General features: G+C 45.0%; 1 protein-coding gene across 11 annotated transcripts in view; it reads left to right on the top strand.

Annotated features, from left to right (window-relative positions):
* The window catches only part of ATXN7L1 (ataxin 7 like 1), a 388443-nt gene that overhangs the window by 125219 nt on the left and 240031 nt on the right, over window positions 1-23193 (top strand). For 9 of the 11 annotated variants that reach the window (XM_025291076.3, XM_025291075.3, XM_044947166.2 and 6 more), the window contains 5 exons: window positions 2752-2866; window positions 5594-5739; window positions 6610-6755; window positions 7585-7792; window positions 8309-8377. In XM_025291076.3, coding sequence (XP_025146861.1) covers window positions 7612-7792; window positions 8309-8377 — 250 coding nt within the window. In that variant the 5' untranslated portion in view covers window positions 2752-2866; window positions 5594-5739; window positions 6610-6755; window positions 7585-7611. The remainder of the gene's footprint in view (window positions 1-2751; window positions 2867-5593; window positions 5740-6609; window positions 6756-7584; window positions 7793-8308; window positions 8378-23193) is intronic. The other 2 variants (XM_044947163.2, XM_044947164.2) reach the window with 2 other exon arrangements.

The following is a 23193-nucleotide window of genomic DNA, read 5'->3' as shown; positions in this document are numbered from 1 at the left end:
CTAGCAATTCTACTTTCGGGTAGAAATACTCCCTCATGTGCTCATAAAGCATATATACAAGTAAAGATGTTGATCACCCTATTTTTTATAAAATCAGAACTCTAAATGTCCACCAATAATAGACTCTGGAACATTTTATGAGCTATTAAGGTGCAGTTTAAATGAATGAGGGATTTCTATATATAGTAACATGCAACAGTATGTGTGAAAAAAGAAAGTTATAGAAGAAAAATACAGTATCCAGAGAACGGTTTTTTGCACCTGTCAATCTTGTTTATGCTCATGCAAGGCTTCTTCCTCAACCAGGGAGATATACATATATATATATACACACACATATGCACACACATACATAGATGTGTATGTATCCCTGCAAATGATGCTATTGATGTTTTAAAAATAGAAAAGAACACACAGCAATATCATCTAGACTTGTAATGCTCAATCTATCTAGGAGGTAAATGTATCAAAAAATGGTATGAAAAAATGCCTTCAGAGCTAGGGATATAATAGTGATCTGGGGACGTTTGAAGGGGTTAATCAAAGGGAATTTTCCCCTTGTCTGTATTGTTTTACCATCTTGTGAGAACACGTTTATACATGATTTTTAAAATTCAATATTCTTTCCCAAAAGAAACTTTTTCTTAGGAAAAAAAAATAATCTGCAGAGACCCCAGTCCATTTCTTATTAAGACAACTATTTACACTGTCATGCAAAGACTGTTTCATCTCCACCCACACTTTGGATTTTGCAGTTCTTGTGCATCACAAAATGGTCTTTCTAGGGTCTTCCCTGAACAAAGGGATATTTACCCTGTCCTGTAGTCCAGGTCAGGATGGAGTTTCAGGCAAAAGATGTTTCAGACAGTGGTCTCCACTAACGGATGCAGGGCAGCAGCCCCATTCAAACGAAAATGAGCTTTAGTTTCCTTTTTAAGAAGGACATTGTCAGAAGCAAGCATAGGAGTCCTCCTAATGTCAGAGGATCAGCCTGTTTCTGATTGGCAGCTGTTGTCCACAGGATGCACTGCAACTAAAATAATAATTGTAGTGAACATTTATAATTGTCCACTGTGTGCCAGGCCCTACGCTGGGGGATCAGTACCCAGAATCTCGCTTAATCCTCACAACCATCTGAAGAAAAGAGCCTTAGTACCCATTTAACAGATGAAGAAACTGAGGGTCAGATGGATTAAGAAAGCTTCTCAAACACATGACTAAAATGCAATTCTAATTCCTGTCTGCTGATCTCAAGCCTGTGCTCTGGCCTCCAACTGTACTGCCTCCCCTACTATATTACTGGCAATCTGGATGGAGTGAGTGGACTTTGCTTCAATTAACTTGTGTACCTTACTGTTAGATCTGTATTTATTTATATTTAGGTGAAGAGCTCAAAGTGATTTCTAGAACAAAACTAAAGGGATGCTTTTCTCCTGCCCAACCCCTGAGAAAGAGCAGCGGTTAGATATGCAGCTGGCTTTACCACACACCGAGGAGTAGAGGTCACCTTAGCCTGCAGCATTAGAGCTGGTCCACAGAGCCCTGGGCTTCTCTGGTGGCTCAGTGGTAAAGAATCCGCCTGCCAATGCAGGAGACTCGGGTTCAATCCCTGTGCCAGGAAAATCCCCTGGAGAAGGGAATGGCAATGCACTCCAGTATTCTTGCCTGGGAAATTCCATGGACAGAGGAGCCAGGCGGGCTGCAGTCCATGGGGTTGCAAAGAGTAGTATATGACAACAACTAGACAAAAACAAGGGAGTCCCAAGTGATCAAAGCCACAGTTGAATATGCCAGAGGATTCAAGGCAGTTCTACTTGAGACAATACACTACTATGCTGGCTTTTTTGCCCCAGTTAGAATACAGATTTCATGTTTTTGTAGTATTATTTATTAATAGAATCTGTGTTTATTCAGACCTGGCATGACTAGGGTCTTATATTGAAACTAATAACAAAAAGCCTTGAGTTCCTGTTTCCTTTCCTATTCCTGGTGCTACTGGGTGTCTTTTATCCCAGTCCTACTTGATCCACCATCATGCAGGAGGTGGGGAAGAGGCAGGCAACCTAATCTAACAAGGCAAGTAAGATGGCACACCTGCCCTCCAGATGCAGGGAGCTTTTATAAAAGGTAACAATGTATGTAACAAACTTCCCCCCAAATTATAATTCTCAGAGAGAGAGGGTTAGGAAAATAGAGAGCAGAGTGGCAGATGGGATAGATGGATTCAATTAAGGCAAAGAACATCAAACAATTCCAGGGATGCCTCATTTTAATGGAACATGTCATTTTCTCTTTGTCGCCTCCAGGTAACTCCCAACAACGGTCTAGGTAGGAAGTAGGGTGTGCACACAGCACCTCGACCCCAGCAGGAGTTTAATATCCTCAAATGAGAGCGCTAATATTCCTTCTTTTCAATAATGTGCTGAAACAGCACATGAATCAGACTAAGTGAATGCAGGCTCTGTATTTGATGCACATTTCCCCAGAACCAGGTGTTATTCAGATTAAATAGGTATTTTCCATTGTCATCTCCATTAAATTGATTTCTTTATTTGGTCTTTGGGAGAGTCTCCTTTTTAATTAAACCAACCACTGTCATTTTTCTAAGAAAGATAATAAAACAATAAAAATATTTACACCCCTTTTATCTTCTTTAAACATTAATCATGCAGGAAGAAGGTGTTACACCTTTGGTAGACAGTTTTATCACATAGACATTATACTAACATGCTTTAAATTACTGTTTTGCAGGTCAATTTATTCCTATTAAGGATGTGTAAGATTCTTGTTGTCACTAAGAAAATTTGTGACTATTTACTACCAAAAGAAATTCAAGTCTGCAATAAATTTGCTATATACATAGTTGGTATGTAAGTATAGACATGTATATAAAAATATATATGCACCATGCTGACCCTAATACTATTCCCAACTGACCTCAATTTTCATCTAAAGTCAAGTGTAAAAGTCTAGTAGTTGGATAAGCAAGGCTTTCTTCATTCTCTGGTTCCCAGCAGTATAATTTAATTGATGGCCATGTTATCCACAGTTACAAAGTCATAGACGGGTTACAGTTATTGTTATCTCTATAGTCAGAGACGGAGAAGGCAATGGCACCCCACTCCAGTACTCTTGCCTGGAAAATCCCATGGACGGAGGAGCCTGGTGGGCCGCAGTCCATGGGGTTGCTAAGAGTCGGACAAGACTCAGCGACTTCACTTTCACTTTTCACTTTCCTGCATTGGAGAAGGCAATGGCAACCCACTCCAGTGTTTTTGCCTGGAGAATCCCAGGGACGGGGGAGCCTCGTGGGCTGCTGTCAATGGGGTCGCACAGAATCGGACACGACTGAAGCAACTTAGCAGCAGCAGCAGCATAGTCAGAGAAACTACGGAAGGCTTAGAGTGGAGACTACAATTACACCTGGTAATTCTAACTGCAATCATGTATACATGTTCTATCAGTGAAACATGGCAATGGTATCCAAAGTCTTGTTTTGGAGAGATGCCACGTCATTTTGAGATTCCAGCCCATACTTCACTATGTTGCAAACTAAAATCCTCCCAGCTAGAAGGGAATAATATTTGGGCTGTCATACCATCTTCAGAGAGCTGGGGAGAAATAACCTGAGAAACTCAACTGGAGTAGCAATGTTAAAATAGTGAACCATGGCTTTGTTTCTCCTGCACCTTAGATGTCCTGACATTTCCTGATGATATACAAGCTTTCATTTTTTTTCTTTTTTGAGTGACTTATAGTGGCTCCCAGAAGAGACAGAATCTTCTGGAAGCTCAAGTCACTGACTCCCAGCCCCTGGGCTTGAGTCCCTTAATCACTGTACCCTCCACGTACCTCAAGGAGAGTAGTGTTGGAACAGCCACCGCTGTGGTGGCATCACTGTCAGTAAAGAATTTTCCCAACAGTTACATAATGACCTTATCATTGGAGATCTATCGTTGGAGATCTCTCTATGAAGTAATGATTGAGCTTAAATAGCAAAAACTTGAGTACCCAAAAGATAAAATACCAAACTCAGCATGTAGGAGATACTAGTGTAAACCAGTTGCACAAAGCTGGCAAAAAGTTTTAGAAAAACAAATGGTATACAACTCACAGCAGGCTCAAAAGAGGAACAAGGGAACACTGCTCAGACTTTTTCCTTTGTTAAATGTATTTTTCTAGTAAGTTTTTTGTTATTCTATCACTTTACACCCAAACCACTCTGTATTAGTTATGTATTGCTATGTAACAAGTTACCCCAAAACTTAATAATTAAAATGACAAGAACTAACGATCTCACAGTTTATGTGGGTCGGGAATACAGGCTTGACTTAGCTGGGAGCCTCTGCCTCAAGGTCTTTCACAGTTGAGGGCCGGGGCTGTGATCTCAAGGCTTGACTGGAAAAGGATACGCTTCCAGACTCACGTGGCTGTTGACAGGATTCAGCACCTCACAGCCTACTGAACAAAGAGCCTCAGTTCCTCATGGACTGTTGGCCAGAGGCCTCCTCTGTTCCCTGCCACACGCACCTCTCCAATGGGTACCTCACAACATGGCTGTGGCCTTCCCTAAGAGCACGTCGATGAGAACAAGAGTGAGCGAGACAGAAGCCACAGTCTTTTTGTAACCTAACCTCTGAAGGGACATCATTCTGCCATATTCTGTTGGTTAGAAACAAGTCATTAGGTCCAGCCCACACAGTAGGACATGCACACTAAGATGTGGGGATCATTGGGGTCATCCAAGAGGCTGCCTACCACCTTTGCACATACAATGAGGAATAAACACCAAAATGGAAAGAATATTGAAAAGCTGTAGGGGAACAGGAAAATGTTCTGAGATCTCATTACTTCTCCCTCTGAGCTCTCTCTCTCTCTCTTTCTCCCTTTCCCCAAATCCAGTCATGCAACACATCCTCGGATGATGCACCTTACTTCACAGTGTCTCTCATACCTGCTCTCTCTTCTCCATATGCAAGGGACCACCAAAGTTCAGGCTTTCATTTCTTCCACCATGAATAGTGTATCACTACTTTTCTTACCAGCTTCTTTAGTCCAATACATCCTGGATACCAAGACCAGAAAGTAATCTTTCCAAGTCATACTTTCTATTTATCCTTTTACTACAGAAAGCTCTTTAGTGGCTCCCCATTGTCAACAAAACCCAAATTCTTTAGGCTGCCATAAGATGCCTTTCATAATTTGACCCAAGTCTGACTACAAACTCATCACTCCCAAATCCCAAATAATAATCCATCATCCCAAGTAAACCACACTCAACACCAAAACACACCACGCTTGCTCAGCTTGAAGCCTCTGCTGACACCATTACTCCCCCTTCCCTTGGCAAGACCAATCTTCACCTTACCATTATAAATCCTCTCCCATTTCCAAAGTGCAGAGCAGAGTAGTTTCCTCTGTGCCTAATCTTCTCTGTGACACATTTTCTGATCACTCCAAACTAGAGTTCAGTTCCTCCCACAGATAGGTACAGCTTTGAGAGGCCACACCACTCACTGACCTGGCCAGTCACTGGGTACATGGCTTGTTTTTCCAAGAAGCTGGTAAGTTTCACACCTTCCTTCTTCCACAGAGACCATCAGATTGCATCATCACCAGAACTAGCCTGGGTCTCTTGTCTTTCTCTGCTGGGGATGGTAGTCCATGACAAGCAATAATTGTTGAAAAGATGTATGGATGGATGGAAATGTCAAGCACGGTGTCTGACATATGAGATCGGTAAGTAAAAAAAAATCTGCTAACACTCTCGGTCCTTCAAATGAGAATCTCCACTCCGTGACACCTTAGCCATTTAGTGGTTCCTATGCAGGAACACTTCCAAAGAGAGCAAAGGCAAATGAAATTTATTCGGGTCTGACCAAAAACAAGCCCATTCACACAAACATGACAACTGAAGATCAACCGGAAGCTCCTCCTTCATCGTCCATCCTGATCCTGGCTTTGAGGTACAGGATGCCAAGTGCAGGGACATTAGATGACAGAGCCAGAGCAGACTTCATGACAAACTTCAAATCCGTGAGCTTCAGTCACGGGGCAGAAATAGTCTGTGAGAACTAAAAGGCTGCGGGGGGGCGGGGGGCGGCGAAGAGGGAAATATGTCGATTGTGGGGTAGAGTCCATATATTTTAGGTAATTCCTTTTGCTGCTGCTGCTAAGTCTCTTCAGTCGTGTCCGACTCTGTGCGACCCCATAGACGGCAGCCCACCAGGCTTCCCCGTCCCTGGGATTCTCCTGGCAAGAACACTGGAGTGGGTTGCCATTTCCTTCTCCAATGCATGAAAGTGAAAAGTGAAAGTGAAGTCGCTCAGTCGTGTCCGACTCCTAGCGACCCCATGGACTGCAGCCTACCAGGTTCCTCTGTCCATGGGATTTTCCAGGCAAGAGTACTGGAGTGGGGTGCCATTGCCTTCTCCGAGGTAATTCCTAGAAAATGAAAAAAAAATTTTTTTTTAATGAGAGATACCAGAAGACCTTTTAACACCTTTGCTGCCAACCCCTGGGGGAGGAGGGAGGAAGTGGTGGGAATCTCAATGAAAGCATCAAATGTCCAAAATCCAGAGGAAATTTAACGCTTCCTTTTATTAATAGCTGGCCAGAGCAGTTAAGCCTCAAGTGAATTCTCCCAAGAATCAGATCCCTGATTGCGCTAATCCGGGCGACCCTCATCTCAAAGGAGGAAGTGCTGGAAACGGCTCCAGGGGCTTGGTCTGCTAAGCAGCATCTTCGGAGAGTGGGTAAGTCCTCACTCCCACTACCGTGGATGTGGAGCAAAGTGTGCACAGTGGTTCTCTGAGAGCCGGAGACTCGCATTGCGGGGTCCCGAGTTTTGAGCTCTGCAACGCCCCGCAGCCTGAGATGGGAAGGCAGCTCCTCTAGCTCCAAACTCACCTGCTTTTTAGAACCACTTCCATCTACCCATTACTCTCAGCTCCCAAAGGCATCCGCAGAATCCTCCACCACCCAAGGTCCACCGAGAAAGAGAAGAAAAGGTGGAGGGAGTAGTGGCTGGGAGGAGAGGTCACCGGGGTCTCCTCCCTTGAGGTGGTCGTCGGGAAAGGGGGGTTGCTCGGCCCTTCTCCACTAAGCGGCAGGGATCCTCTCGGGGGCGCCTCAAGGTAGGCGACAGGAACTGGCGAGGGCAGGGCGCGCTGGAAGGGCTGTACGCAAAAACTTTCCGTCCTGGAGCGCAACTCTGCAGGGAAGACAACCCCTCCCACGGCCCCAGGTCGCGCCTCTCCCAGGTCGCCCTCGACCCCCTCTCTCATGTCTGGCCCCTAGGACCCCGGCTAGCGGGCGCCGGGTGCCGGCGGAGCCGCAGCATCCTCACGCCCCGCGCTGCATCCTCTGGTCCCAGCGCTCAGCCCCTCCCCCGGCGGCAGGCGTGCTGGCGGCAGGCGTGCAGGCGCCGGGCCTCGGGGCGCCTCTCTGCTGCCCCTGGCGGCCGCGGATGCCGAGAGCCGAGCCGAGCCCGGCCGGGCGCTGAACGCCGGCTCCTCCTCCTTGCTCTCTCCTCCTCCTCCGCCTCCCTCCTCCCATCCCTCCCTCCCTCCCTCCCCCTTTCAGAACACTCAATGTCGGAACGTTCCGAAGATGACGTCGGAGCGTTCTCGAATCCCGTGTCTCTCGGCTGCTGCTGCCGAAGGAACAGGGAAAAAGCAACAAGAAGGAAGAGCAATGGCGACACTGGATCGCAAAGTGCCCAGTCCGGAGGCGTTTCTGGGCAAACCCTGGTCCTCCTGGATCGACGCCGCCAAATTACACTGCTCCGACAGTAAGAACCCCACCGCCTCCTCCTCCTTTTATTACCCTGTAACCTTTCCATTCACCTAGAGCCACTGGGAAAAAGTGTGTGTGTGGAGAGAGAGTGGCCCCCGGTGTCCTCCATGCTTCTCCCTCTCTCTAAATAAATACACACAGAGACAGATCATCAGTGCACAGAGAGAGGCCCTGCTGCCAGGGCTGTCTGTCTGTCTATCTGTGCCCTCTCCCCGTGGCAGCCCGCGGGGTGGGCTTTCACAGCCCCACGGTGTATCCGTTTAAAAGGCTACTCTGTTGCTGCTTGCATAGTTTTTTTTTTTTTTGGTACCTATATGGGCCAGGTAGATGGAAATCCGGACTTGGGAGAAAATGTTGCATTGTCAATTTTTGAAAGATTTTCATATCCAGTATTTATATCGATCTGTTTGCAAATAAACACTCTCCCTTCCCCCCTTGACTTTGCCTCCCCCCCTTTTTTTTCTCTCTTTTTTTCCTTATTTTCTTTTTTCCTTTTCTTTTTCATCTGCAGATGTAGATTTAGAAGAGGCTGGAAAAGAGGGTGGAAAAAGCAGGGAGGTTATGAGGCTTAATAAAGAAGGTAAGTGGAGCTACTGGCATTTTAGTGTTAGCATGTGTGGCAGAATCTTCACAGGATTTCGACTATAATGTGAATTGTTCTGCTGGGTACAGAGTGACTAAGGCTTGTCAAAAATTGAGCACGCCCAGGTGACTACTGCTTCATGTTAACTTCTTTCAAAGTACAAATGCAACTGGGGGGTAGAGGGGTCGAGACTATTGAAGGCAGAAGTTTCCTGCACTTCAGCTGGAGTCCACATTTGGACCTTCTGATGCATATCTGCTATTCGCCTTTAGAGCATTATTGCCAAATGGTGGGGGGTGGAAATCGTTGAAATGAGGAGCAGGGCTCCACTCACAAGCATCCCAGCCTTCCTTGTGGGTAAATACACAACAGTTTAATGAACCCCACGTGGTCAGTCATCCCAGCAGCTACTTCTCCACTAAAAGCCATGGTACATGGCAAACCTTTGCAGCAAGTTACATTTGGCCCACTTTGCGTTTGGTCACAGATTGTAATGTGGTGAGCAGGGGCATCTGTGTATATAGCCTCCAGCCGGTCACCCATCTCTGTTTCCCCAGCGTGGAAATACAGTACCTAAAATGGAACACAGTGAGTAGCTAGGTCATCCCAGACAGAGGCAGGTGAGTGAAGCCACAGCCTGCTGGAACTGGGCATCAAACACACATGGTCATCATAAATAAATCATGGCCTATTCATGTTTGCAGGCCTGCCATATGTAACTGTGGCCTATGGGCTTCACATGGAGCAACTCCAGACACCACTTTCTGTTGAACGAATGATGGGTTCAATTGAATTGTGATTTACTAACTGATGTCTTGTAAATGTGTTTGACTGAAACTGGAGGTGGGAGGAGGTGCAGGGGTGCAGAAGAGGTTGGCGGGAAGTGTGGAAAGCGTTCAGCCATAACTAGGCCATAGGAGCCTGGCTCATCCAAAATGAATGGAGAAAAAGGCCATTAGATGCCAAAGGATGGTTTCCCTCATAAAATGCGATGTCACCCTGGTAGGCAGCCGAAACCTGGTTGGAAAGATGGAACTTGTTTTGTGGATCACACATCAGACAGTTGGTTTTCTGTGCCTAATTGTTTCCTGACCATCCAGTGAGAGGAGAATTTGTGCTTCACAAAAAAAATGACATGGAGGTTAAAAATGCATGCATATTCAAGGACAGCTCTCTAGCATAATGTTTCTGCTAATTAAGCACTTTGATTGGAAACGAAACCGTATTCTAAAGATGTTTGCCTCTAAATATCTTAGTGTGATCTTGACATGTGTCTTTAGGATACACAAGGGAATGATGTCAAGTACAAGTGGCAGCTTATTTGTGCTCAGTGTCCATGTGTGTTGGCATTGGAAAGTATCACTGGAAATTGTTTTTCTTCACAGACAAACTCTTGACACCTTTAAAAACTTACGGGACTCAGTTATCAGACCAGTGGCAATGAAGAGGTTTCCAGAAAAGATGAGCTTGTGAAAACCTTTAAAGTTGAATAATGGTCATGGTATAGCCCAGAATTGGTACCTCTTAGGCCTGGTTGATAGATTATGACTATAACACACAAAAATATTCTGCACCCTCCCCCAGGCTTCTATTTCAGAAGACCCTTCTTTTCAGATTCTCTTTGCCTCATGAGAAATAGATTCTTTTAAGGGGGAAAAAAAATGTAAAGCTCTCCTTTCCTTAGAAGCCACAAGTGGTACATCTTGCTTACATTTGTAAAGATATAAGCTTACATCTTGCTTTCACCTGTAAAGATACAAAGATTTAGCTCCTAATTATGTGCATTTGTATTATGGAACCTCACTTTTCAGTGCAACTGTGCGATTGCTCAGTTTATGAAATAGCCATGTATGGGCTGAAATCTCTTTGTTCGTGGGCCTGGTGGAGCAGGCCTGGATTAGCAGTTCCTGGAGTTCTCCTGGTATGCGCACACAGTTTTCTTCATGGATAGATTGTGTGTGTATATATATACATGAACTGTATCTCTTCTTCCCGTGGTGAGGAGTTTAAAGGTTTAGCTGAGACTTGGTATAGGGATATTTGGTTGCCAAAGTCCCCAGAAACACTGGTTGCTTTCGTCTTGCTATTGGTCTTCTTGCTGGAGTCATTGTGTGGGAAGTCCCAGGTACCTGATTGTGGATGGATCTCTGCAGGACACAACGTGGCCTGGGAGTGACCGTGTTTCTCCAGGTGGTGAGCATACATAGATGGACCAGGATGTCATCAGTAGTAAGCAGGTCTTGAGACTGTGCTTTAATAGCAATTAATAGGTGAATTTAGGAATTCCAATTAAGAAATGAAGGTACATGATCCAGATTTTGATGTGAATTTTTTTATTGTAAAATAAATATAAAATTTATCATTTTAACCATTTTAAAGTCTTACAATTCAGTGCTACTGAAGTATACTAAGTATACTTACTAAGTATACTAAGTATACTAAGTGTATACTTAGTAAGTATACTAAGTGATATTAAGTATAGTCACAGTGTTGTTCAACTCTCAACACTATTCATTTCCTGAGCTTTTTCATCGTCTCAGCCACAAACCCTGTCTCCATTATATTAATATAATAATTTCCTAGTCCCCCTCCCCTGGGGCTGAACCCTGGAAACTTGTATTCTATTTTCTGTCTCTACGAAGTTGCCTATTCTAGGCACTATATATTTGCAATATATGACCCTCTGTGTCCATCTTCGTTCACTTAGCATCATATTTTCATGGTTTATTCATGAGGCAGTATGTATCAGAATTTCACTCCTTTTTATGGCGGAATAATATTCCATTGTATGTATATATCATGTTTTGTTTATCATCCGTTAATGGACATTTAGCTTGTTTCCATCTTTTTACTATTGTGAATAATGCTGCTGTGAACATTGTGATTGATATTTTTTATGGACTAAACTCTGGGGGAAAAGCTAGGCTGGAAAAATGAAAAAAGAATCATTTTATCTTCTGCCTCCATCTGGCCACAGCTTCAGAAGGAAGGAAGGACTTGCAGACTTTTGAACAACCTGCTTATTCTAATATAGTTCCTTCTCCATTCCTTGAATCTTTTTCTACTTCAATACTCCACCTATATCAGTATGAAATGTTAGCTGAATGATTTGAGATTTCTGTAATAAAGTCTTCGTGTTCATGTTACTGTTTATCCAAAGTTAGCTAAAATTATGTCAAGAGGAATTTGGCAAATGCTTTTTTTTTTTGGCAAATACTTTTGAACTTTGCCAGATCATCACCTGGGTTCAGAAGGCATAGTTATTTCTGTGCTTGAATGTAGTCATGTGGGGTTATATTGAGGGCAGACTGAAGGGTGAAGGGAGCAGGAGAGAGGGCTTTGAATCTGCTTTCTAATTCCAGTGTATGACCTTGGGAACCTCACTTTCCTTGTTTGGGCCTGCTCTGTTTCTTGTAAAATAAGGGAGTGGTTTTAAAATCTCCTCGGTCCCTCTGAGACCTATGAATTTAAGTTCCTTTATTGAATGTACCTACATTTGAGATGCAGTCATACTACACAGACTGTTTAACGGTAGACAATTCACCTGCCAGTGCAGGAGATGTGGGTTCGATTCCTTGGTCAGGAAGATCCGTTGGAGGAGGAAATGGCAACTCACTCCAGGATTCTTGCCTGGGAAATCCCATGGACAGCAGGCTGGTGGGCTAGGGTCTGTGGAGTCGCAAAGAGTCGTACACAACTTAGTGACTAAACAACAACAAAAAGCAAGCCTTCACATTAGAAATATCTTAAACTACAAATACTGGACTTCTTTTCTTTTTTTTATAAGCTCTTGGTGCCAAACATCACTGCACCTCATACACAAGCCTAATTCTCCCGCAGATAGTTTGTGAGTGGTGTGTGGCCTTTAAGACTGAGAAAACTAAGGGTCTGTGACCAAAACCCAGGGTGATGCATTCCCCATAGTGGAGAGGGGATAGACCTGGATCTGAGGCGCTAAGATTTCCTCACAAGGAGGGTCCCAGAAACCTGATTAGCCTGATCTGTGAGCTGCCATTATGATAGGAAGTTCCGAGGAAGGCCAATTCATCTAGCTAACCTTTTAAAATAATTTTCTTTCTCTAGCTTCATAGATTTATTGGAAGACATTTTTCTAAGCTAATCGGGGGAAACCTTCGTGATTTAGAAAGATGCCTCTCTTTTCTAATTGCCTCACCTGAACTTTTTATTTTTTAAAGAAGGTGCGTTTATAAGTAAGGACCAGGTGTGTATGGCTCATCAATGTCCTGAACTATACATCAAGTTGCCCAAAAAGTTCAGAGATAATAGCGGGGTTGTGAAGATTAACTGAGACAATACAAAAGAGTTTAGCACATAGTAAGTGCTTAATGAATTTGTGCCTTTCTTATTTTTTAGATGTTATTAAGATTATCATCATCATATATTAATGAAGCTAGTTCTAGAAAATTTTATTATTAGAATTAACGAGGATTTTTAACTAACCAGTGATGAAAGGAAAAGATATGCCCAATCAGAAATTTTATTTCTAGAGTAAACCATGTTATCATAATTTTATAAAGCTGAAGATTTTTTGAAAGCTGATTTCTGTGATATCCATGCTTTTGATGGAGTACAGTTGATATATAGTCATTGATAAGTTTTATCAAGTGCTAAAAAAAATTACTTTGGCAGTTTGGGACTTATGGCTGAGAAGAGTTTGCAGAGTTCTTTCTGGGGACCAGGATGTTTTAAAACGTATTTTTTAAATGATTGATAAGTTGTTTGATCAGTCAGGATAGAAAGTCCTCAGTGGATCATTGTTTGGGTCCTTTGGAGGCCTACCTTCATTACTTTAGGCATGTTTCTGGGCATCAGTGTTGCCAGGTGTTTTGATTTGATGTAGGTAAACTTGTGGAATGCTTCCTTCCAATCTGAAAACTGTTCTGGAGCCAGTAAGATCTTGCTGTGACTGTGCGAGTTTGGTGTTCTGCTAATGCTGGTGGAGTTAGGCTGGAGCACAGGAGGAAGCAGGGAACGTGGGAGTGTGTTCAACTCAAGTTTAAGAATTTTTCAGTTATAGCTGGATGAGGGCAAATTAGAGAAAAGATGGCAACTGACCTGATAAGAACAAAGGGTTCTTGGAATCCAAGTCAGGGAAGCTAGCGACAAGTGGTTGAGATTTATGGGAAACTGTGGACTGGTCCCCTTTATCATTATACAGACAACTCTGTTATCTATGCTAATAGGCAATGGGAAGACACCCAGTCCACAGATTACACTGATAAACCTCATTTTCACCATTAATTTCAACTTCTTTCTCCATTAAGCCTACCTTCCTCCCCTTTTGCTAATAAGCAGCAACATTTGTTCACTTTGGCATTTCATTATCATCTCTCTTCTTTTGCCCAGTGCTTGGGATGAAAGGATAGGAGAAGTGGAGTGCCCTCAATGTGATAGGGAGGAAAGACAAAAAGGAGGAGAGGACTTGGAGAATGAATCAACTTCACAGTTTCATCCAGCTGATAGAGAAGGGGGAATGCCACGACCAAGATGGCAAAGCTGAGAGAGGGCATTTTCAATACCATCTAGTTTTGAAAATACCGAGCTTCTAAAATAAGTATCTTTTTATACATACATGTATTTCTATGCACTTGAGTTCTGTGGAGAAAGTGTGGCTCTAGCTCCTCCCAAAATAGGAAGTTAGGCAGGTTGGGCACACTTTGAAACACTGCATGTGATCTTGCTGCCTAAGCCCAGTTACCCTGTGCTAGGTTCTCATCATGTCAGTCTACAGGAAGGAATGACACTTTTATAGCTGGAAGATGTAAACTGTTTCTCTCTCTCATTCAAATGTTTCTTATTTTTTTTTCAATAACGTTTACATGTTACATAGTTGAGAAGGATATGCAGTGAAAAAGAAAGTCTTTTACCCTTGTCCCCAGTTGCTTGTGTATCCTTTCCAAGATCCTCTAAGTGCATTCAAGTAGATACATGGATAGTTTTTCCTGCCTGCTTTACCCACCTGGCTGCTAACATCCTATAAGTACTGCGTAGTATCTTGCCATTTCCATTTGTCTTAGGTAGTGGTCCACATCAGAGGCAGTTCAGCCTGCCTCTCTCTTTTGTGCCTGCGTAGTGGGAAGATGGGGCTTCCCTGGTGACTCAGTGGTAAAGAATTCTGCCCATACAGGAGATGTGGGTTTAATCCCTGGCTTGGGAAGATCCCCTGGAGAAGGAAATGGCAACCTACTCCAATATTCCCTTGTGGCTCAGCTGGTAAAAGAATCTGCCTGCAATGCGGGAGACCTACGTTCGATCCCTGGGTTGGGATGAACCCTGGGAGAAGGGAAATTCTACCCACTCCAGTATTGCCTGGAGAATTCCATGGACAGAGGAGCTTGGCGGGCTACTATCCATGGGGTTGCAAAAGAGTCAGACACATCTTAGTGACTAAACAGCAGCATAGTGGGAGGGTAGTTTAAGCCTCTGGGTGTCTTGCTTAGTTTTTACTTATTGGTTGATTTGTATTGATTTTTGGTTGCATCAGGTCATAGTTGTGGCACGCGGGACTTTTGTGGGTCGCACGGGATCTTTTCCTAGCAGCACACAGGCTCAGTAGTTGCAGTGAGCAGGCTTCTCTCTAGTTGTGGTACGTGGCCAGGTATTAATAGTTGTGGCATATGGGCTTAGTTGCCCCACAGCGTGTAGGATATTCATTCCCCGCCTAGGGATCAAACCCACGTTCCCTGCGTTAGAAGGTGGATTCTTAACCACTGAACCACCAGGGAAATCCCTTGGTTAGTTTTTAATACCTGCTTCTGCTCTCTCGGCCTCCGTCATGCCTTTGAGACGGAGTGACAGTGGCCGACTCTAGGCTAGGCCTGGGGGGACAGCCGTGAACGAGCACGAGCCCCTCCCTCATGACGTTCCCATCCTAGCAGCCAAGGCAAATGTTGAAAAAGTCATGGCAACCATGATGAGTGCTCAGAAAGGGGAAGTTGGGGTACCATTGGAAAGCATGATGGGGGGCCTAATTTAGGTTTGGGGCTCAGGGTGTGTATTCCTGAGGAAATGTTATTTATGCTAAAACCTGGAGAACGAATATGCAGAGCACTGAGCGGGACAGATTTAAAGGAAACAATGTGTGTGCAGGCTCAAAGTGTGAGAGAATATGGAATGTTCTAGAAACTAAAAAGTCTGTCACTTGGGTGACGATAGCGAAGCAGAGAGTGGTACAGTTTCTCAGCAGGGACTCTACTTCTTTGTGGTAGAGCGCTGTCCTGGGATGTTGTTGGATGTTTAGCAGCATCCTTAGCCTCTATCCCTGGATTCCAGTGGAACCTCCTCTTCCCCTGAGTTGAAAAAGCCAAAAATGTCTCCAGACATTGCCAAAGATCCCAGGAGTGGGCTGGGATGGTGCCAAATCACCCTGATAAGAGAATCACTGGTGTAATGTGAGGCTGGAAAGGTAAGAACACAAGAGAAACAGACTCAGCAATGTTCTGTTACTATCTGTCCATGTCTTAGGCCCAAGTTCCCTGTGAGGCAGCCTTACTGAGTCCTCAGCAGGCAGGTGTGGAGCTGTGACTGTTGCCTGCAGGGGGCTACATTTGGAAGCATCTAAATGGAGAAGACTCCACCCCTCACAGAGCTTTCCTCCAAATTTCCAAGATGACCCCTCTGAAACTTCATGTCCATAGTAAATGGTTATAGCACTGAGATTCAGGTTCAGCTCAGCCTTCCCTCACTGTGGGTGGAAGAGACCCCAAGCCACCGATTCTAATAATAATGGCATTTATTGTATGGGGGCCCCTGATGTCAAAAGCAGCATGGTGAAGCATTAAGGATTTCAGTTTATATTTAAAGTCAGGCTGGAAATACAACTGGCGTTCTGTGCAGTTGATTACCCCTGGGATTTGTCTGAAATGGGGATGCATATGATGGAGAGCAGAGCCGCTGGCTTCAGGATTTCCACGTTAAGGATTAGAAAATAGGGAGAGCAGAGGAGGATCTGATTCCTTAGGGCTCTGGCCCACGTGCCAAGTGGTCTGCGGCGTTATTTAGGAGTAGAAGGCCGTGTTCACTCAAACCAGTGGCTTACAGGGGCCTGCTGTCTCCACTCCAGAAGTGGTTTAAGACAGTTAGACAAATTTGGGTTTTGCCTGGTTTTCTGTGTACATCGTGTTTGTATCCTTCAGGCTAACCTTTCATTCATGACGTTTTGTTTCATTCATGACATCCTTTGGAAGTAGACATAAAATGATAGCAGCAGACACACCAAGACCCTGTCCTCATCAACATCTTTTTACCCAAGGACCACAACCCCTGAGGTGGCCCAGTGTTCACATCTGGAAACTCGGATCATTTAGTGACTGCCCCAGAAGTGACATCACCAAGATGGTGATGTAGGTCGTTCCCAACTTTATCCCTCCTCTCAAGAACAGCTACCAGCTGTTTGTGGACACAGAACCGCTGAGAAAATCCTAGGACGTGGAAGTGAGGCTGGAGCACATCCCTGTGCCAGAGAGCAAGACAGACGACTTCAGAAAGGTCAGAGGAGTAGCTGCCCACAACTGTATGCCCCTCCCCCAGGCTGGCAGCACCTTGAGGAGAAGCTGCCCCTCTCCTTGCAGAGGGCTGCAGGGGCATCTACCTTCCCCAGTGTTGTGGGTCACTTCTTGGGAGCCCCTACACCTGTCTTACCTCATGGGGACCATGGGAGAATCTTCAGGGCTTGACCACTGGGAATCTATTCATGCCTGCAGTAATTGAAGGTAGCCCTAATGGAAAGGGAGAGGGTTGGTCAACGGGTTGACCTTTTTCCAAACTGTAGAGACTGAACGTCAAGGGCTGACTTCCTTGTGTCTCTCTCTCCTAAAATTCTTGGAACGATGTTGTGCCGAGGATGGGCTCCCAGCTAATGCTGGTTGGCTGGCTCTCTTATGTTTTCCCATGGCAGAGCTCAGATTGGCTGCATCAGCCAAATGGACCTGGGTTTGGACCCAGAGGCACTTGAACTAATGATGGGCATCTAGGGAAGTGCTTCCTGCAAGGGAGCTGAGGCCAAGGACCGTTACTGTTCTGGTGTTAGTCTTGGCTGTGCAGTTGCCTCTGAGTCAAGCTGGAATTCCACTGTGGGGAAAGCTTTTGTTTTTGTATGGATGCTTTATCCTTGTACCTGTGGTTTCATAACATAATTCTGCCTGCCAATTTTAGGGATCGGGTGCTTAAAGAAAAAAGTAAACCAAGTAAATACTCTCTAGGGCAGGACAGAGTCACACCAGGAAAAGATAAAAGTGACTCACTGACAGGCTCTTTGAACACAGAAGCAGTTATCAGCAAACCTGCTCTGTGAAGCTGATTGTGATTCTCTGAATATGAACAGTTCAAGGACACCTTCTGCTGGGGGACGGTGAGAGTGGAGGAGCTCTGTGACCCTGCCCCAATGCTCCAGTAGGTCATGGAGTCCCAGGTTGGGGGTGGGGAGACAGGACATCCAAACTGATGACACTAACCAGGGTATGGAAGATGGTTGAGACACGTGCTTAGTTTGGTCGTGTCAGGCCAAGGTGGTGTCTAGTTCTTTTTAAGAGCATAGTGGCCACAAAAGGACAAATACTGTATGATTCCACTTATGCAGGGTTCCTAAAAGAATTAAATTCATTGAGAACAAGAGTAGAGAACACTGAGAACAAGGTTACCAGGGGCTAGGGACGGGGAATTCTCTACTGAGAATCTGTGTTTAATGGGTATAGAGTTCCAGGTGGGAAAAATGAAGACGTTCTGCTAGATTGATGGTGGTGACAGTGAACCAAACACTTAAAAATGGCTAAAATGATAAAATTTTAGGTATATTTTATTGCAAATATACATTGATGTTGCAGACTCAGAAGCTTCATGGAGCATTATTTAAATTTGGACCTAGCCACTTACAAGCTGTGTAGTAAGATAAATTTTCTGAGCCTCAGTTTCATTCTTTTCAGAATAGGAATAATACCAGCTCTTAGGGTTGATGTGAAAAGACATGAAGTACTATCTGGCATACATTAGGTACTCAGTAATGTAAGCTTTTGTAATGATGGTTGTCACTTTTACCAGACACTTGGGTCCTTTTCCTTGCCTTACATGAGCTGCCACTTCCAAGGGGCAGATAGCATCCTTACTGCTCCAGGAGTGTGCCTGGGCATCTTTAGTCAATATTTTATCCCTGGTGCTTTAAGGATGCCAGGAATAAACACAAGAGGAGTTGGACCCATGTTCCTGTGCTGTGAGTTTTCAAGGGTGAGTCAGTTTCAGTTTTCCAGTGTGGCCATTTCGGGGACCCTGTGTTGAAACCACCTAGGTACTTAACTTAGCATCCCAGGTTGCAGTGACACTGAATCAGAAGCACTCGGCCTAGAGCACAGGAGTGTGCATTTTAACAAGCTTCCTCGGTGGCTCTGTTATTTACTGAACTTCGGTTACAGGAAGTAGCTCTTGACCCTGCCCACCTTGAGAATCCTTTGTGAAGCTCTTAAAAATCGGAGACCAGGACCACTCCCAGACACTTGGTTTCCATAGGCTCAGTTTAAGGGATTCTGGGGAGCTGCTTACATGTTTTAAAAATTGATGATGATGCTTATGTGTTTTTAAAAGTAACAATCCTAGCTTCCATTTACTGATTATTGAGTAGATACCAGACATAGAACTAAATGTGCATTTTTCTCATGTAATCTTCCTGACATTCTATGAGACAATTCCTGTTATCAATTCAGGCTCAGAGACATTAAGTGATTTACCCAAGGTGATACAGTGAGGAGGAAGAGCTGAGATTTGAACTGAGAGGCAGGATGATTCCAGAGACATCCTGGAATTTTTGTCTGCACCATATGCCATGTGATATCTGTTCCTTGACCAGGAATCAAGCCTGTACCCCCTGCCTTGGAAGCATAGAGTCTTAACCGCTGGACCACCAGGGAAGTCCCCTGGAGATAGTACTCTTAAGCACTGTGTCCTAATGTCTCTCTAGAAGCAGGGCTTGAACTAAGGTGAGGCCAGCGAGGCATCCAGGACACACATTTACAGATGCTCACACAGGCTCCTGCAAGTGCAGAGCGAGGGCCTCTTTAAATGTTGCAGCCTGAGCACCTCACTTGCCTCACCCTAGTACCAGCCCTGCCTCACTCTAGTATCAGCCCTGCCTCAAAACGCATGATCTTTAAACAAAATGGTTATGTTTTTCTTCCCCCTCATGAGCCAGTGGCCTGCTGATAGGGCCCCAGGTTTCCCCTCAGTGAAATGCTTTTTCATCCCAAAGCCCCAGCTCTGGGGCCTCTGTGGTCAGAGCCCTGGCCTCGGGGATATCTCAGGAGCTGACTCAAACTGTTCCTTTTTGGGAGAAGGTGTTAGCAAAGATGGTTGCCAAGCAACTCCAGGGGCATCTATCTACAGGGATGATTTCTCTCTCTTTTTTTCCTCCTTTTGAACATTTTCTCGGCCGCTTTTCAGTTTCCCTCTTGACGTTGGGATTGTTAGTAATTTCATGAAGGGTGTGCTCCTTTGGATGATGGAATGGAGACTCCTTTTCACTGCCCGCCAGTTAGAGGTGTCCTTTTGATGGGCAGTGCACCTGCTAAGTGGGTGTGAAAGACCTTTGCCTTCTTCAGCTATAGAGACACCCTAGTTGTGACTGGCTGAGGGGCAGTGACAAAGAAGAGTCTGTGACTGGAGTGGCCGAGAGAGACACAGAATCCATCTCCCATATGCAGGCAGGGCCACGTGGTGATGTTCAGGTCCGTGATTCTGGCTTTCAGCTACTCCCCGTTAACTAGGGCATTTTGCATTTGGTACGTGGGGGCCTGGCTGATCCTAGAGGGAACTGGAGTTTCTCTCTCTCAGTGGTTTTACATGTGTTTCCCCTTTAGCACTGTCCCTCCTACTCAGTTCCCGCATCAGTGTGGGGTTTCAAGTGACCTTTCATGGGCCCCAGTCGCTTGGTCTGCTGGCCAGTGTTTCGATCCTCCCAGAGAGGCCAAGAGCTCGTGGGCTGGAGGACCTTTCCCACACGACAGAATCTGCTGCAGACTGTCAGGAAGAAAGGGAAATGTTGGGAAAGTGAAACAAGGCACGTTTGGGTGAGGCTGGCTCCATTCTTCCCACCGCAGCGTCAGCCTGGTGAGCCCTGTCTTTAGACTCCAGGCTTCTGTTCTTTGGCACTACACCCTTGACCTTGACCGTTGTGTCCCTCCTCGCCATCTTTTGCAGAAGCAGGGCAAATGGACTCAAGAGAGCCCTGCCACTTTCAGAGGCTCAGACCAAACACTTACTGGCAGAAGACCTTTAAAAAGAGAGCTGGCTCTGTTTTGTGCAAATCCAATATAGAATAATCCAGCCTTAGACTGGGAGGCTGTTTGCTTTCCAAATGAGATTATTAGGGATTTCATTAGATAATAGACTGCCCTCAAGCTTTTGGGACACCTTATTTTCTTTTCCAAAGTTTTGGTGATGCCCACTTTTGCATCTGTCCTGCTGGCCCCCTTCCTGGCTTTCCCCTCCCTCCAGGGTTTGCTCTGTGGGAGCCCGCCCTGCTCCTTGCTCACCCCTCTGGTGTGCTGTATTGGACAGCCCCTCACGGATATTCTCACTGCACTCCCTATCCCCCTAGACACAGTGCAAGTGCAGAGCTTTCTTTGTATCGTCCCTTAGCCACTGTCTTGAGAAAGACCCTCCCTCCCTTCCTCTCACCCTCCTGCTCTCTCTGTAGGAGCAGTCCTCTACCCCTCTCCATTCCCTCCACTCCCTCTGCCCCCACCCCAGGCAAGCCTCCGTTTTTATAATAGCTGCTTAATTGGCCTCCCTGTCTCCATCTTCCCAACATACCAATTCAAAATTAATCTCCCGAAAAGTCACATTTTATCAGGTTGTTCCTGGAGTGAAAACCTATCATCACTTCCCCCATCGACTGCAGTTAATGCAGTGTTCTGGGTCCCCTGTGCCTCAGTCCCTTCAAATCCTGACAGGTGGTTTGCCCCTTACCAGCCCCGTTCCTTCCTCGTGCTCATCTTTGGTCTTTGCCTCCCTTTCCTGCTGCAGGGCCCAGGCCTCATTCCTTCTGCAGAAGCTTCCCCAGCCTCACAGGCGGTGCTGCCTGCCCTGCTTCTGGATACCATGCTGCTGGCCATAGCCATCATGCACTTCAGCCCCTCCATCTTAATAACTTTGTGGCCATTCTGTTGCTCACCTGATACATTATTTTCACAAGTGCATTTATTATAATCTGGTGGATTTGGGGGTGAGGGAGAAGGAACACATCCTCCCTTTTTCTTCCCTGAGTTGTTTTCAACTAAAAAGAGTGCTACAATTCAGCTAGACATCCAGTTTGACTTTCAAGTATGTGTCTTGATAGACCTGCATTTTCATTTCTTTTCTTTTTTTTTTTTTTTTTTAAATGTGGTAAAATACAAATAACATAAAATTTATCAGTTTAATCATTTTTAAGGGTACAGTTCCCTGATAGCTCAGTTGGTAAAGAATCCACTGGCATTGCAGGAGACCCAGTTCGATTCCTGGGTTGGGAAGATCCCCTGGAGAAGGGATAGGCTACCTACTCCAGTATGCTTGGGCTTCTCTGGTGGCTCAGCTGGTAAAGAATCCGCCTGCAATGCAGGAGACCTGGGTTTGATTCCTGGGTTGGGAAGATCCCCTGGAGAAGGAAATGGCTACTCATTCCAGTATTCTGGCCTGGAGAATTCCATGGACTGTATTGTCCATGGGGTCACAAAGAGTCGGACACAACTGAGTGACTTTCACTTTCAGGAGTGTTAAGTACATTTGCATTGTCCTGCAACTAATCCCCTGAACTTTTGTCATCTCATAAAACTGAAGCTCTATATCCTTTAAACAACTCTAAATTTATATTTTCCTCTTTAGAAGCAGTCTGGAGATGATCTGTGAGTCTCTTTGATTTAGCACCTGATTTTTTGACATTGTTACAATTCTGAGAGCTAGCAAGCCTCCTGAAGTTTCTGCTCAGGTGGCTCTTTGGAGCCACATGGCAAAAAGGCTCAGCTCAGCATAGGGCGTTGCAGCCTCAGGATCCTCCATGGGGTCCTGCGTCAGTGGTGAAATTCACTGGAAGTGTGCTATGGTTTGGCTCATAGGCACCTTTAAGCAGCATGAAGTTTCTTGGTTCAGATTTGGTGGTAAACCCCACCACTTGCCCCCTTGTTTCTTTTTTACCCCACCATCTTTATGTTACAGTTAAAAATTTTCACATGTATGCAAAAAGTTGAAATAATAGCACTATGGGCATTCACATATGCATCCCTTAGAATTAAAAAAATCAGTTCACATTTAATCTGATTTTTTATAAAGATATGTATATATATATTCTCTACTCTTTGGAAATCAGTTGTTGACATCATGACACTTCACCTCTAAATATTTATCATCTTGACACATTTGATTGTGTAACCTTGAGCTACTTAAGTTCTCAGAGCCTCATCTTATATAAATATGTATGTGTGTTCTTGCTGAACCATTTGGAAGTAAGTTGCAGACAGCCTGACATTTCATCCTAAATACTTCAGCTTGTGTCTCCTAAGGGCTTCCCAGGTGGCACTAGTGGTAAAGAACCTCCCTGCCCATGCAGGAAACATAATGAGATGCAGGTTCAATCCCTGGGTCTGGAAGATCCCCTGGAGGAGGGCCTGGCAACCCACTCCAGGATTCTTGCCTGGAGAACCCTATCGACAGAGGAGCCTGGTGGGCTACAGTCCATGGGGTTGCAGAGTCAGACACAACTGAAGCACGCATGCATGTATCTCCTGAAAATAAAAGCATTCTCTGACATAATCATAATACCAGAATCACATTTA

The sequence above is a fragment of the Bubalus bubalis genome, chromosome 8 (assembly GCF_019923935.1).
Source record: "Bubalus bubalis isolate 160015118507 breed Murrah chromosome 8, NDDB_SH_1, whole genome shotgun sequence".
NCBI lineage: Eukaryota > Metazoa > Chordata > Mammalia > Artiodactyla > Bovidae > Bubalus > Bubalus bubalis.
This window is presented reverse-complemented; position numbering and strand designations above follow the sequence as displayed.